Below are 18561 nucleotides of genomic sequence, written 5' to 3'. Positions count from 1 at the left end.
GATTGTGTAATCGCAAGACACAGTTTTTTTTCCAAGGATTTATAGTTCCATGTTTGTGATTGATGGAGTGTTTGGCCAACTAAAATTCTCACAGTTCAGGTTTTAACGGCGCCGGCGAATCAGAAGCAGGTTTAATGACAAAAACGGCGGGGCAAAATTTGATAAGCTTGTGTATGCTGTCAGTCAAACAGCTGACATAGATGGCCAGCGAAACAAACAAATATGAACTTTACTTTTTAAATCGTGCAGCCCTGTTTCCAACTACTAAAAGTCGGCTAAATGAACCGATTTAAATAATTCAGGGAAAAAAAGTTTGTTCCATGGGACCTGGATGTGCCTACCTTAGGACTTCTGGTCTCGTGGCCATTGGAGTTCTGTGGCGTAAGGAAGTTGCAGCTCATAGAGTCCCGCCTCTGCGAAAAGGACAACTTCTTCTTGCGAGGACGTCCTTTTAAGTTGGGGGCTGAGAACACAACACATCGAGATATCACCTCATCATCAACTTGCAAAATTTGAGCGGCAGGTCAATGTTTGACAAGCTATGATAACAAACACGCCACTTCAAAGATGGTTTCCTGCTTTTCAGTACAACAGAATCTTACGTTTAATAAAAGGAAAGATAGTAAAACTCAAATGCTTGAGACAGGCACAAAAATAGACAAATAATCACACCCTAATACATATTTTGCTCAAATTTCGGATCCAAACACTATCAACATTAGACGTTATCATATGCCGCATTCTGATAAAAACTCAAAAATTGGCTCATTTATCTAAATCAAGTTTTTGTCTAGACAATATTCATGGGAAAACAGTTTAGAATGTTATCGCTGAGGAATCGGCAATAAAAACTCAGCCCTCGAGGAGAAAGTAAAAGGATGGGAAAAACTATGTTCAAATGAAACCGCTTCTTTTAGTGACTAATCTGCAGACAGTTTAGTGGTTTTTACAATATTTTTCAGAGATAGACAATAAAACATTTCTTAATTTGGAGACGACCAATATTATTTTTTACAAATCCATATATTTTCATGGTATAGTAACACTTTTGTGAAGGTATTTTTAGGCCACATGGGTGATGTCCCCATGACCTGCATTGCATAAGTGTGTACCGGTACCCCCCACACCCCCCCCCCCCCCCTCCACACCACGTAAGCACAAACCTACCCCACATCACACTGCGAGCTATTCCATGAGCAATACAAGAGCTCCGAAAATGAGGGCGCCGTGTTGTGTTGCAAACATGCGCTGTAAGGCTGGCCAACCTATTGATTGACGCCCACCTTGACACAGCCAGGAACAACAAAGTAAATCTTTTAAAGCATGCTCGCATCCATTTTGTTTGCCATCGGAAGATTTATTTTTTGTGTTCAAAATAAATATTTTCAGGAAAGTTTTTTTTTTTTTCAATATTCAATCATTATTAAGTTGCCCAAACTTATTAATACCATTTTATAATCTAGCAATGACTTCAAATTTCAATAGCATCTTTATAAAAACAGAGAATCTATACTGGAGACTGTTACCCAAGATATGCTTCAGTGTGTTTGGCAGGAGATGGATTATCAGGTTGACATTTGCGGTGTCTCAGGCGTTGCACATTTAATATTTGTGACGTTGTTCACATGATCCACAGGCTTTTAAATTTCTCGTTCAGATTTGGAAGAATAAATCCTATGATCTTCAAGATTATTACTTTTTAAATTTCATTTGCCTTAAACGAGTACTTCCTGAGATATTTACATCTCAACCAAATACAAGGCAAGCAGAATGTTGCTCCCATACTTTATCATCCATAAATTTGGAAAGATTACTTTTTAAAAAGGAAGACTAAAAAAATCTAAAATGCCTACTCGCTGCCCCGTTTAAAGACAGCTGACACACATTTCTGCTCACAGAGAATAAATCCAAATTCTCAATGTCTACCGTCAATATATCAAATTGGCTTCCAAAAATGTACAGTGTTGCACACTAGGGGTGGACAGATCGATGCAAATATCTATATTATCTATACTAAGCAAGTACTGTAATTGGATCCGGTCGATAATATTGTCCTGGTTTTGATACTTCACCCCTCCACCAATTCCCTCAAATAGCTGCTTATATACAGGGAGTGCAGAATTATTAGGCAAATGAGTATTTTGACCACATCATCCTCTTTATGCATGTTGTCTTACTCCAAGCTGTATAGGCTCGAAAGCCTACTACCAATTAAGCATATCAGGTGATGTGCATCTCTGTAATGAGAAGGGGTGTGGTCTAATGACATCAACACCCTATATCAGGTGTGCATAATTATTAGGCAACTTCCTTTCCTTTGGCAAAATGGGTCAGAAGAGGGACTTGACAGGCTCTGAAAAGTCAAAAATAGTGAGATATCTTGCAGAGGGATGCAGCACTCTTAAAATTGCCAAGCTTCTGAAGCGTGATCATCGAACAATCAAGCGTTACATTCAAAATAGTCAACAGGGTCGCAAGAAGCGTGTAGAAAAACCAAGGCGCAAAATAACTGCCCGTGAACTGAGAAAAGTCAAGCGTACAGCTGCCAAGATGCCACTTGCCACCAGTTTTGCCATATTTCAGAGCTGCAACATCACTGGAGTGCCCAAAAGCACAAGGTGTGCAATACTCAGAGACATGGCCAAGGTAAGAAAGGCTGAAAAACGACCACCACTGAACAAGACACACAAGCTGAAACGTCAAGACTGGGCCAAGAAAATTCTCAAGACGGATTTTTCTAAGGTTTTATGGACTGATGAAATGAGAGTGAGTCTTGATGGGCCAGATGGATGGGCCCGTGGCTGGATCGGTAAAGGGCAGAGAGCTCCAGTCCGCCTCAGACGCCAGCAAGGTGGAGGTGGGGTACTGGTATGGGCTGGTATCATCATAGATGAGCTTGTGGGGCCTTTTCGGGTTGAGGATGGACTCAAGCTCAACTCCCAGTCCTACTGCCAGTTTCTGGAAGACACCTTCTTCAAGCAGTGGTACAGGAAGAAGTCCGCATCCTTCAAGAAAAACATGATTTTCATGCAGGACAACGCTCCATCACACGCATCCAAGTACTCCACAGCGTGGCTGGCAAGAAAGGGTCTAAAAGAAGAAAAACTAATGACATGGCCTCCTTGTTCACCTGATCTGAACCCCATAGAGAACCTGTGGTCCCTCATCAAATGTGAGATTTACAAGGAGGGAAAACAGTACACCTCTCTGAACAGTGTCTGGGAGGCTGTGGTTGCTGCTGCACGCAATGTTGATCGTGAACAGATCAAAGCACTGACAGAATCCATGGATGGCAGGCTTTTGAGTGTCCTTGCAAAGAAAGGTGGCTGTATTTGTCACTGATTTGTTTTTGTTTTGTTTTTGAATGTCAGAAATGTATATTTGTGAATGTTGAGCTGTTATATTGGTTTCCCTGATGAAAATAAATAATTGAAATGGGTATACATTTGTTTTTTGTTAAGTTGCCTAATAATTATGCACAGTAATAGTCACCTGCACACACAGATATCCTCCTAAAATAGCTAAAACTAAAAAAGCCCCACTCCAACTTCCAAAATATTCAGCTTTGATATTAATGAGACTTTTGGGTTCATTAAGAACATGGTTGTTGTTCAATAATAAAATTAATCCTCAAAAATTCAACTTGCCTAATAATTCTGCACTCCCTGTATGTAGACAGCGCAGCCCTTCTTTCTCTCACAGCACTTTCTGCAACTCTCTTAGTTTATGCCTGTGTGAGTGACTAAGAGGCAAACTTTTAGCAACTCTCCCTACCAGGCCTGCTTCTGCATCCTGTCTGCCAGGCAGAATAGAGAGAGACAAAAACAAAGTGCCAAGCCCTACAAGAAGCTAAAAATGAGAAAGGCAAACAGGAAGGAAAGGCAACACTACATATTTACAGAAACACATTAAAAAAGTTACCCTGTAGAGAGCAACAACTGCAACCAAAAATGTTAACATATTGCTGTTCCTGAACAAAAACCCACACATCCCTTGTTACTATGGCAACAGAGCCAGATACTTTTTTTTTCAAAATATTGTGCAAAGAAAAGTATGTAACTTCTCTAGTTGACATTGTTATAAGGTATTTGTATTTTCGTTACATTGCTGCACTTTTGCTTCGTCTCTTTAGGGTTTTTTTTCTGAAACTGTTTCAATAGAATTATTTCTATTCAGTTTTTACTATTTTAAAATTTGCAATGTAGTTATTCAATGAAAAATGAAACATTTTAGTGCCTAAAATTGTGCTGTGTTTATCGTGATCATAAACTAACACAAAAGTGAAGGTTTATTTATTCAATGATTATGACACTTCCGAGAAAAAATGTCAGATTCGGATCGATATCGATCTATAATACAAGATCTATACTATTTACTTGGATCGGACAGATACAAAACTCCCAGTATCACCCTTATTGCGCAATCATACGAGCTGAACAGTAAGTGTGCCTCCTCCTAAGCCATAATGTGCAATTTAAATTCTCATTGCATGATAGAAGGGGGGGAAAACACTGTGCTTGCGTCTTTGTTTTAACTGGGCTCATTACTCACATTCTCATGTAACGGAGGGAGAACACCAAAAAAAATCAATTTTGTGTGCATTGTGCGCATCTTTGGTTTTTGTGTATCGACTGCATTGTAGCAGCAAATGTGATTGGCGCAAGGCGGGGTTTGGCGCCTTATTTGTATGCACGCTAGCATTTAAAAAGCTATTACAGCAAACATTCTGTCAGTATGTGTGCCAGTCAACTGACGACTATTAATTGTTGGCGCGAGATGACCGTAGCCATGGCGACCAGCCCAAACCCAGCAGCAATAGTTCGGTAAACTCCTCCAGAACATACTCCTCCGTTCGCACAAGTATGCTCACAATATTACATATGAATAAAAAAAAAAATCAATGTTAAATGTTATTTTAATCTAATGGGTATTTGAAAACAAAAAAATATGATATAATACCGTAAATTCCGGACTATAAGCCGCTACTTTTTTCCCAAATCAACCCTGCGGCTTATTCAGTGATGCGGCCAATTTATGTATTTTTTCTAACAGCCGCCAGCGGCGCTCGAGTACAAAAGGTAAGACTTAGACCGGTGGAATATATGCGAGTGTGTAGCTGGCGTGTTTTTGAATAAAGGAGCGTAGGACGACGTCTATATGACAAAGTCTCTTTCCCATACTAAAGGAGGACAACTTTGATGACGGCAGTTATAAGGAGGAAGATGAGCACGGTTTATTATGATTTTTACAAGAACCGTATTTTTTTTAACAGACCCGTTTCCTTGTGTTGCCAGCGTGTTCCTAGTAGCGTTTTGCTACCCTTCACAGACACGGTTTGGGATGAAAGTTATAATATTATTATTAAAGCTTTGAAAACTCTCTCGGTGTACCGTCTTTCTTTGTAAATATGTGTAACCATGTATTTTCAACTGTATAATTTTGTAATGTATTTATTTTAAAGACTTATTCTGATATGTTTTCCACGGGCGAATCAAAAAGAAGGGGCGAATACAACGGGGGCTGATGGAAAGTAGAGTAAAGGTGAGACGTGTTTGTGGACGCAGCGGACAATAGTGGATATATATTTTTCCCACCCTTACCTTTGGAAATATACTTTTTTTTTTCCCTTGGATTATTTTCAACGGGACCCGGACTCTGCAGGTCTGCGTCATATCTTAACTACCGGCATCATTTTACGTTCAATACGCCGGCTGTTGTTTTTGGACTGTTTACTCCATTAAAAAAACATACCGTACTTGAATGCTCAGTCAAAATCTTAGATTTTTGCAATCCGGAGATGGAATAAGAGCTTGCTCTGTCCACTCCACGCATCAGCCCGGTATTGCAGTACTTCCGGGAACGGTGCATTCGCAATGATCGCAGCAATGCTTTAGGGCTAGGACCTTAGCTTAGCCTTTTGGCTGAGAGTAAGTGTCCCGGCTCCTAGGCTTTGTAGCGTATTATGAACTGACCGATAACGGATAATGGATAATGAATAACGAAGATAGATCAATAACCCTTAAAACCCCCCCCACAATTGCGCGACTCAAAGTCGGGGATGGGTTAACTTTGTGATTGTGTTACATGTTATAATATGGGCGCATGCGGCTTATATACAGGTGCGGCTTGTGTAAGTACAAAGGCGGTTATCCTCCTAAAATGTGGGTGCGGCTTATAATTTAGGTGCGCTCTATAGTCTGGAATTTACGGTAATTCTAAATATTTAAGCAATTCCAAAAATCACAATAAACTAAAATAAAACTATTCAAATTAGTAATGTTGCCGTAATTCAACTATTAGCACTATGAATAGTATCCACACACAAAAAAACCCACAAAAAATAAATAAATCACAATTCTATTTCTCTACACTATTGCTACAAAATAAATAGTGATGTTCAGTCTGGGAAAGTAGCTCATCATGGAAATATATTAAAAATACATGAAATGGTTTTACCTGTTCTGTGTTAATGTCCTTTCATAATTAACTTTTTTATTATTTTCTTTCTCAAAACTGCTAATACAATTAGTCTGTAACATCTGCAGCTGATGAGTGTGCCACACAATTCTCTTGCCTCATGGCAGAGGGCGATAGTGAGACCAAAGATTCTGATTTGACGCACACCTCAGCAGCAAATTAGTGATAGTCTTATCGAGTTAACAGCCAGTCAAGCCTTCCAGTAATTTTGATCTCGTTACATGGACTTGTTTTATAATGGAGGATTACCCAGCTATTGACGCTTTTATTCAAAAGGAGCAGTGCGTAACATCTTTAGATACAGAGTGAGACACTCATTTCTCTTGCCTCGTGGCTGAGGGTGATAGTGAGACCAAGGATTCTGATTTTGTGCACATAGTATAGTTTTCTCTCACTGCACCTATCTGCTTTTATCTTACTTTTAGCTACACTGTTCCGGGACGCGCAACATTTTGAGAAACAGGAAAGCGAGGAGAAGGGGTGGAGAGGTACCTCATGCTCGTCATTGCAGTTTTTTTGTGTGGCATGAAAATGGTAAAAAAAAGGGCCTGTTTGAAATACAGCGCAAACACCAACCCAAGCCCCCGAAAAGATGAAAGAAAAGAGTTTATTCCAGCGCGCCTCAAAAATGCACGTACTTGATGAATGAGCTGCGATCATGACCGTTAACCAGGAGATGGCGGGAGGGAGTCACAAAGTTTGAAATTCTGGACATCACCTTTATGGTAAGACAATACAATAATTTTTCTATGCCACAATGTATTTATTGCTTTCATGTGCTGCCAATTAAATGCTAAATAAGATGTAGGTTAATGTTTAGAGAACCATCTTTTTTGGCCCGGCTCACAAAAAAAAGCTGCGTCGTTCCTGTTATGGACTTTTTGGACACTTTTACAGGCTTGAGGCGTTGTTGCTGTCATACAGTTTGTGGACAAATTTTAACATATGACCTATTGTTTTTTTTTAATTGCTTAATGATGTTAACTATGTTTTGTGTACTGTTACCCAATGCTAAATCTATTGAATCCTAGTCATTCTGGAATGGGGATTACCACTTGTGAGGCCCCTTCTCAAGGTTTCTTTTTTTCCTTGTGTTGAGGGGTTTTGAGTTTTTCCTTCCCCGCATGTTGGTTTAAGTCAGGGGATGATGTAATTATAAAATGTGCAGCCCTTTGAGACATCTTGTGATAAAGGGCTATACAAATAAATGTGACTTGACATGATTTGACTAACTCTTTCGGCTTTTCAGGTTGTTTTTGTTGTTCATATGTTAACATTTTGTAAATATTATTATGAATGAATTCAAAGACGCAGCCCTCATTTGCCTTTTCTTAGTAAATACTGTGTTCATAATAGCCATCCAACTATATGGGTGTCGCTATTTTGAATGGTAACATAATTCGAAAACAGGTGATGTAAACAACTAGCAGGAGAATGGAAAACCATAGCGCTGAAAACGCCAAATTCCCCAAGCGGTTGGCTTCAGGTGTGCGCGGGGCTTAAGGATAACAAAAGAAGAGTACCCACTGCATTTTTCATAATTTACTCATGAGTTTAGAGTTAGACATTGTAAAACTCATCTCCTCCTTTCGTCAGAAACGTACAACACTGTCGGAATAAATAATCATCTGATTTGTTCTTCCTCTCTCTCCCACGCTTGTTATGACTCAATAGTCTTCCCACTCGCTCTTCGCATTGACCGCTCGCTCTTACAAACACACCAGACGCCTTTGCATCCAAATTCGCCCTCGCCGCACATGCTGCGCAAATTGCCAGCACTTACGCAGCTAACTCCAGCAATTCCGGACAAAAATAACCACTCCTGCTTTCAGTTGATGATGTCCTGCTTTTTAATAAGCAGAAGAGCGTCATGGCTGTTTTTGTGGCAGCCCACTGACCTTCCTTGCAGTCAGTGTATATTTTCCCAAAAATAACATTTGACTTTAAGTCAATATTTGAGGTAACGTCATTTGTATGTCTAAATACGATAAGTACAGAGATCCCTTAGTTGTTGCGGTTAATTGGGACGGGGACCACACGCGAAAAACGAGAATCCGTAAAATAGTGTTGCATCTTCATAAAGGCCCTCAAAGGGTAAAACCTAACACGAGATGACGTCATTATCAACTACAATATAAGACGACCGTAACAAAATGACAATAATGGATCTACAAATAATAACATACAACACATAATTGGTGTTATTGTCACTATACAGAAGTAAAACGAAATTGGAGGGCGTCTCCTTTTAGCTTAAGAAATTAAGAAAGCGTCTGGCTAATTGACCCAGATTTTAGCGATGATTAAAAAAATAAATAAAACCCCAAATGTAACGGTTTCCCACTTTGTAACTTATACAGGGTCCGCCCCAATGGATTAGCAAAGCTGTTAGCCTAGCCATTAGCAGTAGACCGGACCTACAGCCAGGCTATTGCTTTCTCTTTTGACACCGCCTCAGTCAATTCCCGGCTGCGATAATAATCCACGTAACAATCGCTGGCATTTCTTTGCGCGCTTTTGACTTTCCTCAGAGTCCAATATAATTGATGAATTTCTTTTCTATGCAACGAGCCACTAAAAGCTAGCGGTCGCTTTGCTTCCTGGTTTGTTCTGGGAGGCAGTGTCCCCCTGCTGTTTGATTGACACCATACACCAGCCTATCATAGACATGCACACAGACAGTCACACCCACCCAAACAGAGCACCCTCACTAATCAGTCCCAACTGTCTGCAGAACACATTGCACAATACATTGATATCAATGACAATAAACACAAAATAAATTAACTTAAATCTGCGTAGGAATCAAGCAGCGATAACTAAAACGCAAAATGGCGAGTGGTCTCTAAGTTAAAACTGACAAGCTGACTAACAAGTTGACAAGTACTCAAATGAATTGGGGAAAATCATTTGTGATAGTTCTCTAATCTATCAGTCCAAATAACTGGATAATGAACTGATTACCTAGTTCTTTAAAAAAACAATGACTAGCAAACTCTCCAAACATTATATCACATATTATTTAACCAACAATCAAACACAGTATTCAAACTAGCTAACATACCATTAAAGCTAATTTTCCAGTAATCAAATTAAGTACGAATTACCTTCTAAGACCGACAATGATGTATCTAAGTCAAGTCAAGTCATTTTTATTTGTATAGCCCTTAATCACAATTAGTCTCTAAGGGCTTCAGAAGTGAATGACTTGCCATTTAATATACGTATGAAGTTGAAATATATTTTATCACGAATATTTGTATACTTTGAGTGATTCATTTGAAGAGATACATGAATCCAACCAGAGATTTACATTTTTCAGAAGCTCAGCAAGGAACAAGTAATCACTTAATTGCCACATTTTGCATGTCACCATTTGTAATGTAAGCTAGCATGACCTATGGCATGCCATCATCAAAAACAGGGTTTCTCAAATGAGGGGTCTTGACCCAAAAGTGGGTTCGGAACTGCTTTTGGTCGCAGGCCTTTGCCTCAGCAAAATAATTCTAAGAAGAAAAAAAAACTGCGAGGCAATTACACTCCTTAACAGAGTAGAAGGCAAAAATGCGCTCCAATTGCAAGTTTGACACTTTTCATTTCACATCATAGAAAGATAGGTGTAAAGTATGTTTACACATGCTGAGCATGGTGAAACGCAGTACAGCAGAGAATATATGAGATAAGGAATTTATTATTTGGAAGATGAAAACAAAAAGCTGAGTGTGTTTTTTTGCAGCAAAGTGGGAGCAAATAAAAGCATGAAGCCCAAGGGTGTCATTTTGGCATGTACGGGAAAGGGGGGGAGCATTATTTAGCAATCATTGTTTTGTCCCCATCAATATTTTTTGATTACAAGAAAAATGCAGTGCAATGTGCCCTCTATTACGAAAATCAAACGGCCTTAATAAAGCAGTAGTTTCATGTTTGTGTTAAATCTATTAATAATGGTTGAAACTAATGAAGTGGACCGTTTTGCATTTCATTAAAAAGGCAGCAATTTGAGCATTGAAGGGAATATTATTACTTCATGTCATTTTCTTTTTAAAGAAAGGTGTTTTGATAGCTCTAGTTTTAAACTGCACAATCTTTTCATTCAATACATTTGAGAAGTGAATTTATCTTCTTGATTTGTGGCGCGGTTACTAAAAAGGGTGCGATGGTCAGTCCCTGACCAGTTGAGAACCACTGCTTAAGCTGCATCGAACGGGATATTGAGACAAGAAGTCTGTCATCATTGACAATTTGGCCTTTTGGCAAACTGTTATTACCGATGTTTAATGTTGACTGTGTATTGTCTTTTCATGCTCTTGCAACCCCCATTGTAGCCTGGTCATCAGGGAAAGTGGGTTACCTAGTGTGCGACCCCCTTCCCAAGGTTTCTTAATTTTCCTGAAAAATGTCCTTACTCTCATGTAGGTTTCAGATCAGGGGAGGTTGTAATTTTGGCCTATAAAGTCGTTTTGAGACTTTTTGTGAATAAGGGCTATGCCAGGGCTCTCCAACCTTTTTCATGGTTAGCGCTGCTTTTTGTCAACAATTAGCGCAAAGGGCACCCAATTTGAAATGCATTTCTAAAATAACAACTTATGTTATTACTTTATTGTTACTATGTGACAGCACTGGTAAGCTATGTATCTTCTAGATGCCCTAGCTTCCAATAGCCATGTGGGGGCATTGCCAGCCCTTAAAAAGTGAAGCGCCAGTTTGGTACCTTGGCTGACCTTCTGCTCATGATCAATCTTTTTGGAAAGCCAACTCTCTCCCTCGTCCGCCGTTCCATTTTCCATGCGACCTTGCTACTATGCCACCTTTCCACGAATCCCAATTTTCATTCAACAATCTTCTTCCATCTAAACACACGCACAGCAGTTCAGACCAAAGCAATTTAGCAGACAGAACATCAGTGTGAATTTTGCTGCTTCATTATGAAAGTCGTTTGGGAGGCAGAGCCAGGAAGAATAACAATAATACGAGGAAATGAAGAAAAAAAGAAGTTGTGTGTTCTTAATTCATTAGCTGTGCGCTGTTGTGCGTGATGCCCCCCGGGCCGGGGGGAGGCAGATGAGAAGCAACATTACGCTTTCATCAGATCAAATGAAGCAAAACTCGGCTGTTCCAGGAAGAGCCAATTAAGGCCTTCAAAGAAGTTTATTATTGCCACGGATTAAAAAATCATTCTCATCTGATTCATCGGTGCATGGTGTGTGTGTGTAAATGTGCCTGTGTGTGTGTATCTATAGAAATGGGAGGGTGGTATTTTGTTGGGGGAGTGCTTCCTTAAAGGCCCAAGCTTTCCCCTTTGCGGAAAACATTTGACATACGTTTATTAATCGTGGAATTATATTGCTACAATATGCAGTTGATCCCTCACCTGCTGGAAAGACACGACTCATACGACAAATAAAACTCTGATCAGCACCGAAATCCTAGCAGAAATAAACTATGCCTTTTTGAATCCTCTATCTAAATATACCTTTTTTGTTACAGGAAAATCATCATGTAGCTATTGTGGTTTTTTTGTCAACAGACAAACAAGCCAGCTAAGTCGCATATTCTGAACATAGCTTACATAACTGTTAATAATTACTAGGCGCTTCAAACGTATAAGTGAAAAAGATTTGGAAAAAAATATCAATAAGGGTCCAGGGACTAACCAATCAATAACCAGTGAACAGGGTGCAGCTCACCAACATAGTCGACTAGCAGATTTGAACTAGAGCTGCAACGATTAGTCAATTGTTTTCAATAATAAAAAAAATAGTTTAAAAGAATTTCATTGTCAACTATTGTCGCCAGACATGTCTTTCCATCAGTGAGGTATCTCTACATGAATATAATCTCTGCTGGGAGTCGCTCACGCGCAATAGCTTGTCTTTCGCAAGCTGTATCATACAGAAATGGCGGCATCAACCAATTACTCTGACCAACACTTTTAAAGTTTAGGAGCATTTCAGCCTGGATACGGCCGCCAAAAAATACTACTTGCAAACTATCATGGCAGTACATTGGTGATGCAACACCATTTAAAGAGAACAGTCGGATAGCTGAACAAAACGGAGTCTGACTCGCCTCGGCAAGATTCGAGTAACATTCAAGCCAATACGGTTTATGATGACATGCAGTGTACACTTTGAAACACACTTTTTATGCGTATATTTCACTTTAAAAGAGAGCTTGAGTGTTATGCTACACTGTGTCTGACAATTTCATTGAAATGAAATGCATGTCGTCCAAGAACAAACGTCAGTTCTTAAAATGTTAAAATCGACAAACGTGTGTTGTTAAAACCGTTTGATTTAAACTGTTGAGAATCGATAAGTACTTTTGATTCAGACTTTGCAGTTGACCACTGAATGTACTTCACAAAATGCACACACTATTTGTTTTATTTACTGTTCTACTGCTGCTAATGAGTCTGTTTTGGTGCCCATTGATCATTTATTTATTATCCTGTCCCTAAAAATGGGCAGAGGTTTATTTATGGATTTATGCTTCTACTGACATGTAATTTTTGTACAAAAATGCAATATGTCCAATAAAAGGTGGATTTTTTTAGCATACCCATTTTTCATGTGTTTATCATCATTTGCAGTATAATTTGATCAACTTCATGCTAAATTTAAAAAAAATGTGATTATTCAACTAATTTTTTGAATAGTCGGTGACTATTAGTAAGTTACAGTCCTAATCATAATAAGATTAGAGAAATGAAAGTGAGACAACTCTTGTGAAGAGTTGCTGCAGAACACAATTCTTGTTTGCTGTAAACACTCACACAGAGTTATTCACTTTGCCATACTTCTCTTAGTTGAATACTGAACATGCTCTTGTACAACAATAGTTAGAAAACGTAAACGCTTGATTATAGTTTTCATAAGGTTGAGTCAGGAACAATAAAAACAAGTTGAAATTCTTGATATGAAATGAGAGGGAAAAGCAAGCAATGATGAATGCTAACAGATCTTAACCCACATCTGATTAACTGAAACAGTCGCCAAGGAATCCGCCGATCCGGGTTTCCTTAATAATACTTCCCTGGCATTTAGCTGCTATTATGCAACGGTCTCATGGGGAGTCAACTCCAGTAGGGTGAAATATGGCAACTGCTCACATTAGGTGAGAGACTCTTTACAAATTGGGACTTGCTAAGTAAATCGTATGAAGGATTCCAATTGGATTTGGGAATTGAATGAGGTTCACTCAGCTATACGCAGATTTGGATTACAATTTGCTAAGTCCAGGCCATTTGCATTATATTTGTAGTTGGAGCATGAAACCTGAATTTTTAAAGGGACACGTGTAATATTTGACCAGTACACGTCGCTGTATTGTATAGTGCAGCCGAAAACAACTGCTACAAAGCACAAGGAAGAATACAAACTTTAGAGACTCAAAGTGACCAAATCATGCCATTTTTGTTCTCATTTTTTTACCCAGCCTTTCACAAGATTTCGTTGTTTTTGGGAGGGGTACCCGTAGTTGCGAGATTGCAAACACACATCCATCTAGGTGAGCCTCATGTTACAAATACAACCAACGGAATTTAAAAAATTGCATGTTTATATGATGGTTAATATATTTTTGTCTATTATCCAAACCAATGTTGTATTTTCAAATACAAAGTACATTATTTACCACTAAGGTGTGGTAAATAATACACTGTCTTTTTAAAAGCACTGTCTGTGTCAAGAACCGGAAAAGGAGGAGAACCCAAATGCGTGACGTTTCTCACACAAGCTTTTATTTTACGGGAAATGGGGCAGTCATGCACGTTAACACGAAACACCAATGATTCGGCGATCGCTGGGTGAAAGAAGAAAGACAGAAGTGAAAGGATTGATAACAGATATAAGAGACTGGAGACAGATATCAGACAGAACGAGAATGACGGGCATGATACCAGACGCTGGAGACCGGAGACCGAAATCAAAACAGGACAAAACAGACGGGATCGATGCCGGATAGGATACACAAACGGGATACCAGACAGAGTCAAAACCCACGTCTTGCGGGCGCAAAGGTTCGTTGACGGACTGACAAAGGGTGAGTGAGAGCACTGAGCTTAAATAGAAAGGAAGCCACTCTGTCAACGAGCCGCAGCTAGCGCCTTTTGGGCGCCACGGCACCCGTGACAGTCTGTCAATATTTGCAACTCAAAAGTAGGAGATAACAACTTGATCATCCAACTTCATCAATTTAAACGACACAAAGAAAGTACCATACAGCTACCTCCCAGTGGTTCAAAATATTTCTTGAACATAGTTGGATTAAAAACTTTTTTGATATCAGGTAGGGAAACATTTCTCTTTCTCTGAGCATAATATTATTTAGAACCAAAATAGCTCAAATCAAAGTGTATTTCACACTTCCTCCCTTTCTCCCCATCCAACAAGCCAGGACGACAAATAGAATAGACATAAAATAAACAAACAAAAAATAAAGGTAAAAAATAACAATGTTATGTAAGGCAATAACTAACCATGAGAGGAAAGGGACCTAAGGGAGTACTAAGGCTTCCCTATGCACAAACAATAAACACTCATCTGCAAAGGGACAATGTGTATTATGTACTGTCCGCTAGTGGTAAAAAAAAAACTTCATTTAAAAAAAGATATTATTGATTTACAGAAGGAGTAAAAATACATGAACCATAACATAAACATGGATTTTTCAAAATACTCTCAAGTTGAAAATTTAGCAGGGTGCTGACATAATTCTCTGCCATATTGCTGCTACAGGTACCAAAAAAAAAACTGCAAAAGGTTAAGAAAAATGAGAATAAATCATGTGGTTTACTTTCAGAGTCTCCGTAAATTGCGCCTTTTAGCACTTGTTTTTTTAATGATGCTGCAGCAACATCTAGTGGTCAAATATTACACACTGTCCAGTTAAACCTCGTTATTGGGTAAATATTCAACTTGACACACATACGCATTATATTATATACTATATATATATACTATATATATATATATATATATATATATTAGAAAAGGTATTTTTGTGTGGGTAGAAGAACTAAGCCAAAGTAGTTTTCTTTTGTATAAGTAACTACTGTCAAATGGTAAAAGTTCGCCGATCTTTCAATATTTTAACCATCTCCGAAGAGTATGCAACATACAGTATTTGCACCGTATAATAAGGCGTGCCCCCGTTTTTTGTAAGTCGAATGGTCGTAAGTAGGGGAGCGTCTGTACTGTATGCTTTTCAGATCATTTCCACCAGTATTTACCGGTGTATAAAGCGCACCGGATTGTAAGGTGAACAAACACATTTCTAACCAAATTTTTATATTTGTCTTCCAAATAATAAATTCTCTACCTCATATATTCTCTGCTGTACTCTATCCTCATCAAAATTTAAGTAAATATACGAGCGTACCATCCAAGAAGCTCCTGAGAAAAATAAACTCCGACAGCGCTCAAACGTTACATAACGGACATTTGCTAAAACGGGATCACCTTCAAAACCACTCGCACATCATTGATGCCGACAGACTGCGGCGAGCGCTCAGTAGGACTGTGGGCTTGAAAGAAAGATTTCAATTTTGCTTTGGGAGAGAAAAGGGGGTACTGGGGGAGCGGAAAGAGAAGGGTAGGCTATGAAAGGGAGCGCTGGATAAGCTTCAAGGCTTATCCTATTCATTACTAGCAAAGAAAGGGAGAGGCGGAGGCAGGGGGGGGGGGTCTCAGCATCGACCTATAAATAAATGAATGGTGGGATAAACACATCAATAAAACATATGTATTCTAATAGATCACGCTCTAGTTACACTTGATGGGATTGAGGCGACCCAATGAGCCCAATCACGGCAACGCCATCATTGCTGGAAGAGCAGCGCAACGGCGGCTATAAATAACAATCATTGCCGCCGTAAAATAGGCCGCAGCATCTCCGGTTTTCATGTTTACCTCTTTTACACGCCGATTTATTGTACTCTGCAGTGAAGGTTATTTATAATTCATTTAAAAAGATGAATTTTTATGGCAAAACAAGCTTCCGCCGGCTCGTTTTGTAATCACGAGGCCGTTTGCGAGGCCTTCTTAAAAAGCTGTAAAACACCAGGCTGATTTTCTCCTGTCATGCAAACATACCAGACGACGGAGAATGGGAAGAACATCCGAGCGAGCAGGCTTTGTTTGACAAGCGCACAATTGGTTTTAAATGAGTCAGTCACTTCAGGTCGCGACAAGCTCGTCTGCTATTTGTCTGCAGGGGGGAATTTGACCATTGCGCCACAATGATTTTTGCTAAAGGATGACTCGCTTTCGTGCGTTTCCATTTGTTGTTTTAAAGGACTTGTGGCAGGGCAAGCTAAACATTTGCCTGATTCTAACTAAATGTGCGATGCCTAGTAAAAGTGGGCAGATAAAAGCAAATATCGCTGCTGAATGAGTACTTGGATTGAACTGATGACACCGTCTTGCCATCAAGACTATCGTTCCATTTTAACTATCACAATAATGTTGATAGTGGGTCGTAACATACATCCATTCCTGTTTACACTTTAATTGCACTACTTAATTTTTAAAAGACTGTGCAATGGAAGGTATTATAGTTGACTTGTTGACTTTATTGTACAGATTTTTTTTTTATTTGCTTTGCTCCTTTTTTTTGGTTTGACTATATTGACAATTGTTCTAAATCTGTTATTGTAGTAGAAGTATTTTAATTTTTCTACTGTTAAAAGTTTTTACATCGTATTGTTCACATTATTTGCACTTTCTGATTTTATTTTTAAAATATTGCACAATGGCAGGTGTTTTAGTTGTCTTGTTGACATCATTATAGTCTTAATATTTTTGTTACATTGTTGCTTCTTTTGTTTTTCTCATTTGACTATTGTTTTGAAACAATTGTAACAGAAATATTTTTTTTTCTTTTACTGTTAAAATTTGCATTGTAGTTATTACTAACCAGAACATTTTTCGTGCTGTGTTTATCGTAAATACAAACTCATGGAGGGATAGATTCAATTATTCAATGGTCGTGATTTACAAGCAAAAGGTTTCAGTATCAGATCGGTATCAATGCAGACTCCTTGTCTTTTCTTGGATCGCATCGATACAAAAATTCCCAGTGTCAAGCACCCCTAATACTTAGCCAAAGACAAAAACAAAACAATAATCTGCTAGTGTGTACTTATTTACTTATAAAATGCAGTAGATGTTGTTTTGGGTCGAGACAAGTTTCTGACAGTATTACAATGCACAAAAATATAATAATGTTGGAATTAAATACAAAATATAAAATGTAAATATATTAATATTAAAATGCCAGCATTAAAATTGAATGTTGTTTAATGTTACTTACTTACTTATTGCTCCAGCGAAGGTCGGGGGGTCCCGTCCCTGTGCGTTGAGCCGACCAGATGAACCAGGTTTTTCCAATGCTGGCGGTCTTGTGCCAGCTGTTCTGCATCCTCTACGGCAACTCCGTGTTGTTGGAGGTCGCCCGCAACGACGTCGAGCCATCGAGTGCGGGGTTTCCCTCGTGGTCGTCTCCAGCCTGCGGCCTTTGGGTCAAACTGGAGAATGGCTCGTGTCGGATGGTCTGGTGGTAGACGAAGGACATGGCCAAACCAGCGGGTGCGGCGTTGTGCGACCAAGGAAGATGCTTGGGGCTGGCACGTGCGGGCTCTGAGCTCTTTATTGGAGACTCGCTGGGGCCACCTGATGTTCTCGATGGTTCTGAGAGCCCTGCTATCAAAACCATCGATTCTTGTGGCCAGGGTGTCGTTCAGGGGCCATGTTTCTGAGCCATAAAGCAGGATAGGGAGTACGGCGAGGTTGTAAATGCGGAGCTTCGTCTTGCGTGCGATGGTCTGGTGCCGCCAGAGTGGTTTCCAGAGAGACTGCAGAGCAGATGCTGCCAGGGCTCTTCTGCGGAGAATCTCTGGTTTTAGGTCCCCATTGTCTGTCACCATGGACCCCAGATATACAAAGCTCTTGACAGGCTCTACGATGTCGCTACCAATTTGGATGGGAGGTGGATCTGGTCCATCACCGACATACATGAACTTGGTTTTCGTCCAACTCACTTGCAGGCCAAGTCGCGCTGCCTCTTCGCTGTAAATGCCCAGAG

At 39.5% G+C, this 18561-nt stretch overlaps 1 protein-coding gene and 1 pseudogene across 1 annotated transcript in view; one reads left to right on the top strand and one right to left on the bottom strand.

The window, feature by feature from the left end:
- The window catches only part of arid5b (AT-rich interaction domain 5B), a 153120-nt gene that overhangs the window by 47460 nt on the left and 87099 nt on the right, over window positions 1–18561 (bottom strand). The window contains exon 5 of the mRNA XM_088351160.1: window positions 342–463. Within this exon, the coding sequence (XP_088207286.1) occupies window positions 342–463 (122 nt within the window). The remainder of the gene's footprint in view (window positions 1–341; window positions 464–18561) is intronic.
- Window positions 5760–5873, top strand: LOC148353857 (U2 spliceosomal RNA; annotated as a pseudogene).

The sequence above is a fragment of the Urocampus carinirostris genome, chromosome 13, assembly GCF_059441175.1.
Source record: "Urocampus carinirostris isolate Australia breed hairy pipefish chromosome 13, RoL_Ucar_1.0, whole genome shotgun sequence".
Taxonomy (NCBI): domain Eukaryota; kingdom Metazoa; phylum Chordata; class Actinopteri; order Syngnathiformes; family Syngnathidae; genus Urocampus; species Urocampus carinirostris.
This window is presented reverse-complemented; position numbering and strand designations above follow the sequence as displayed.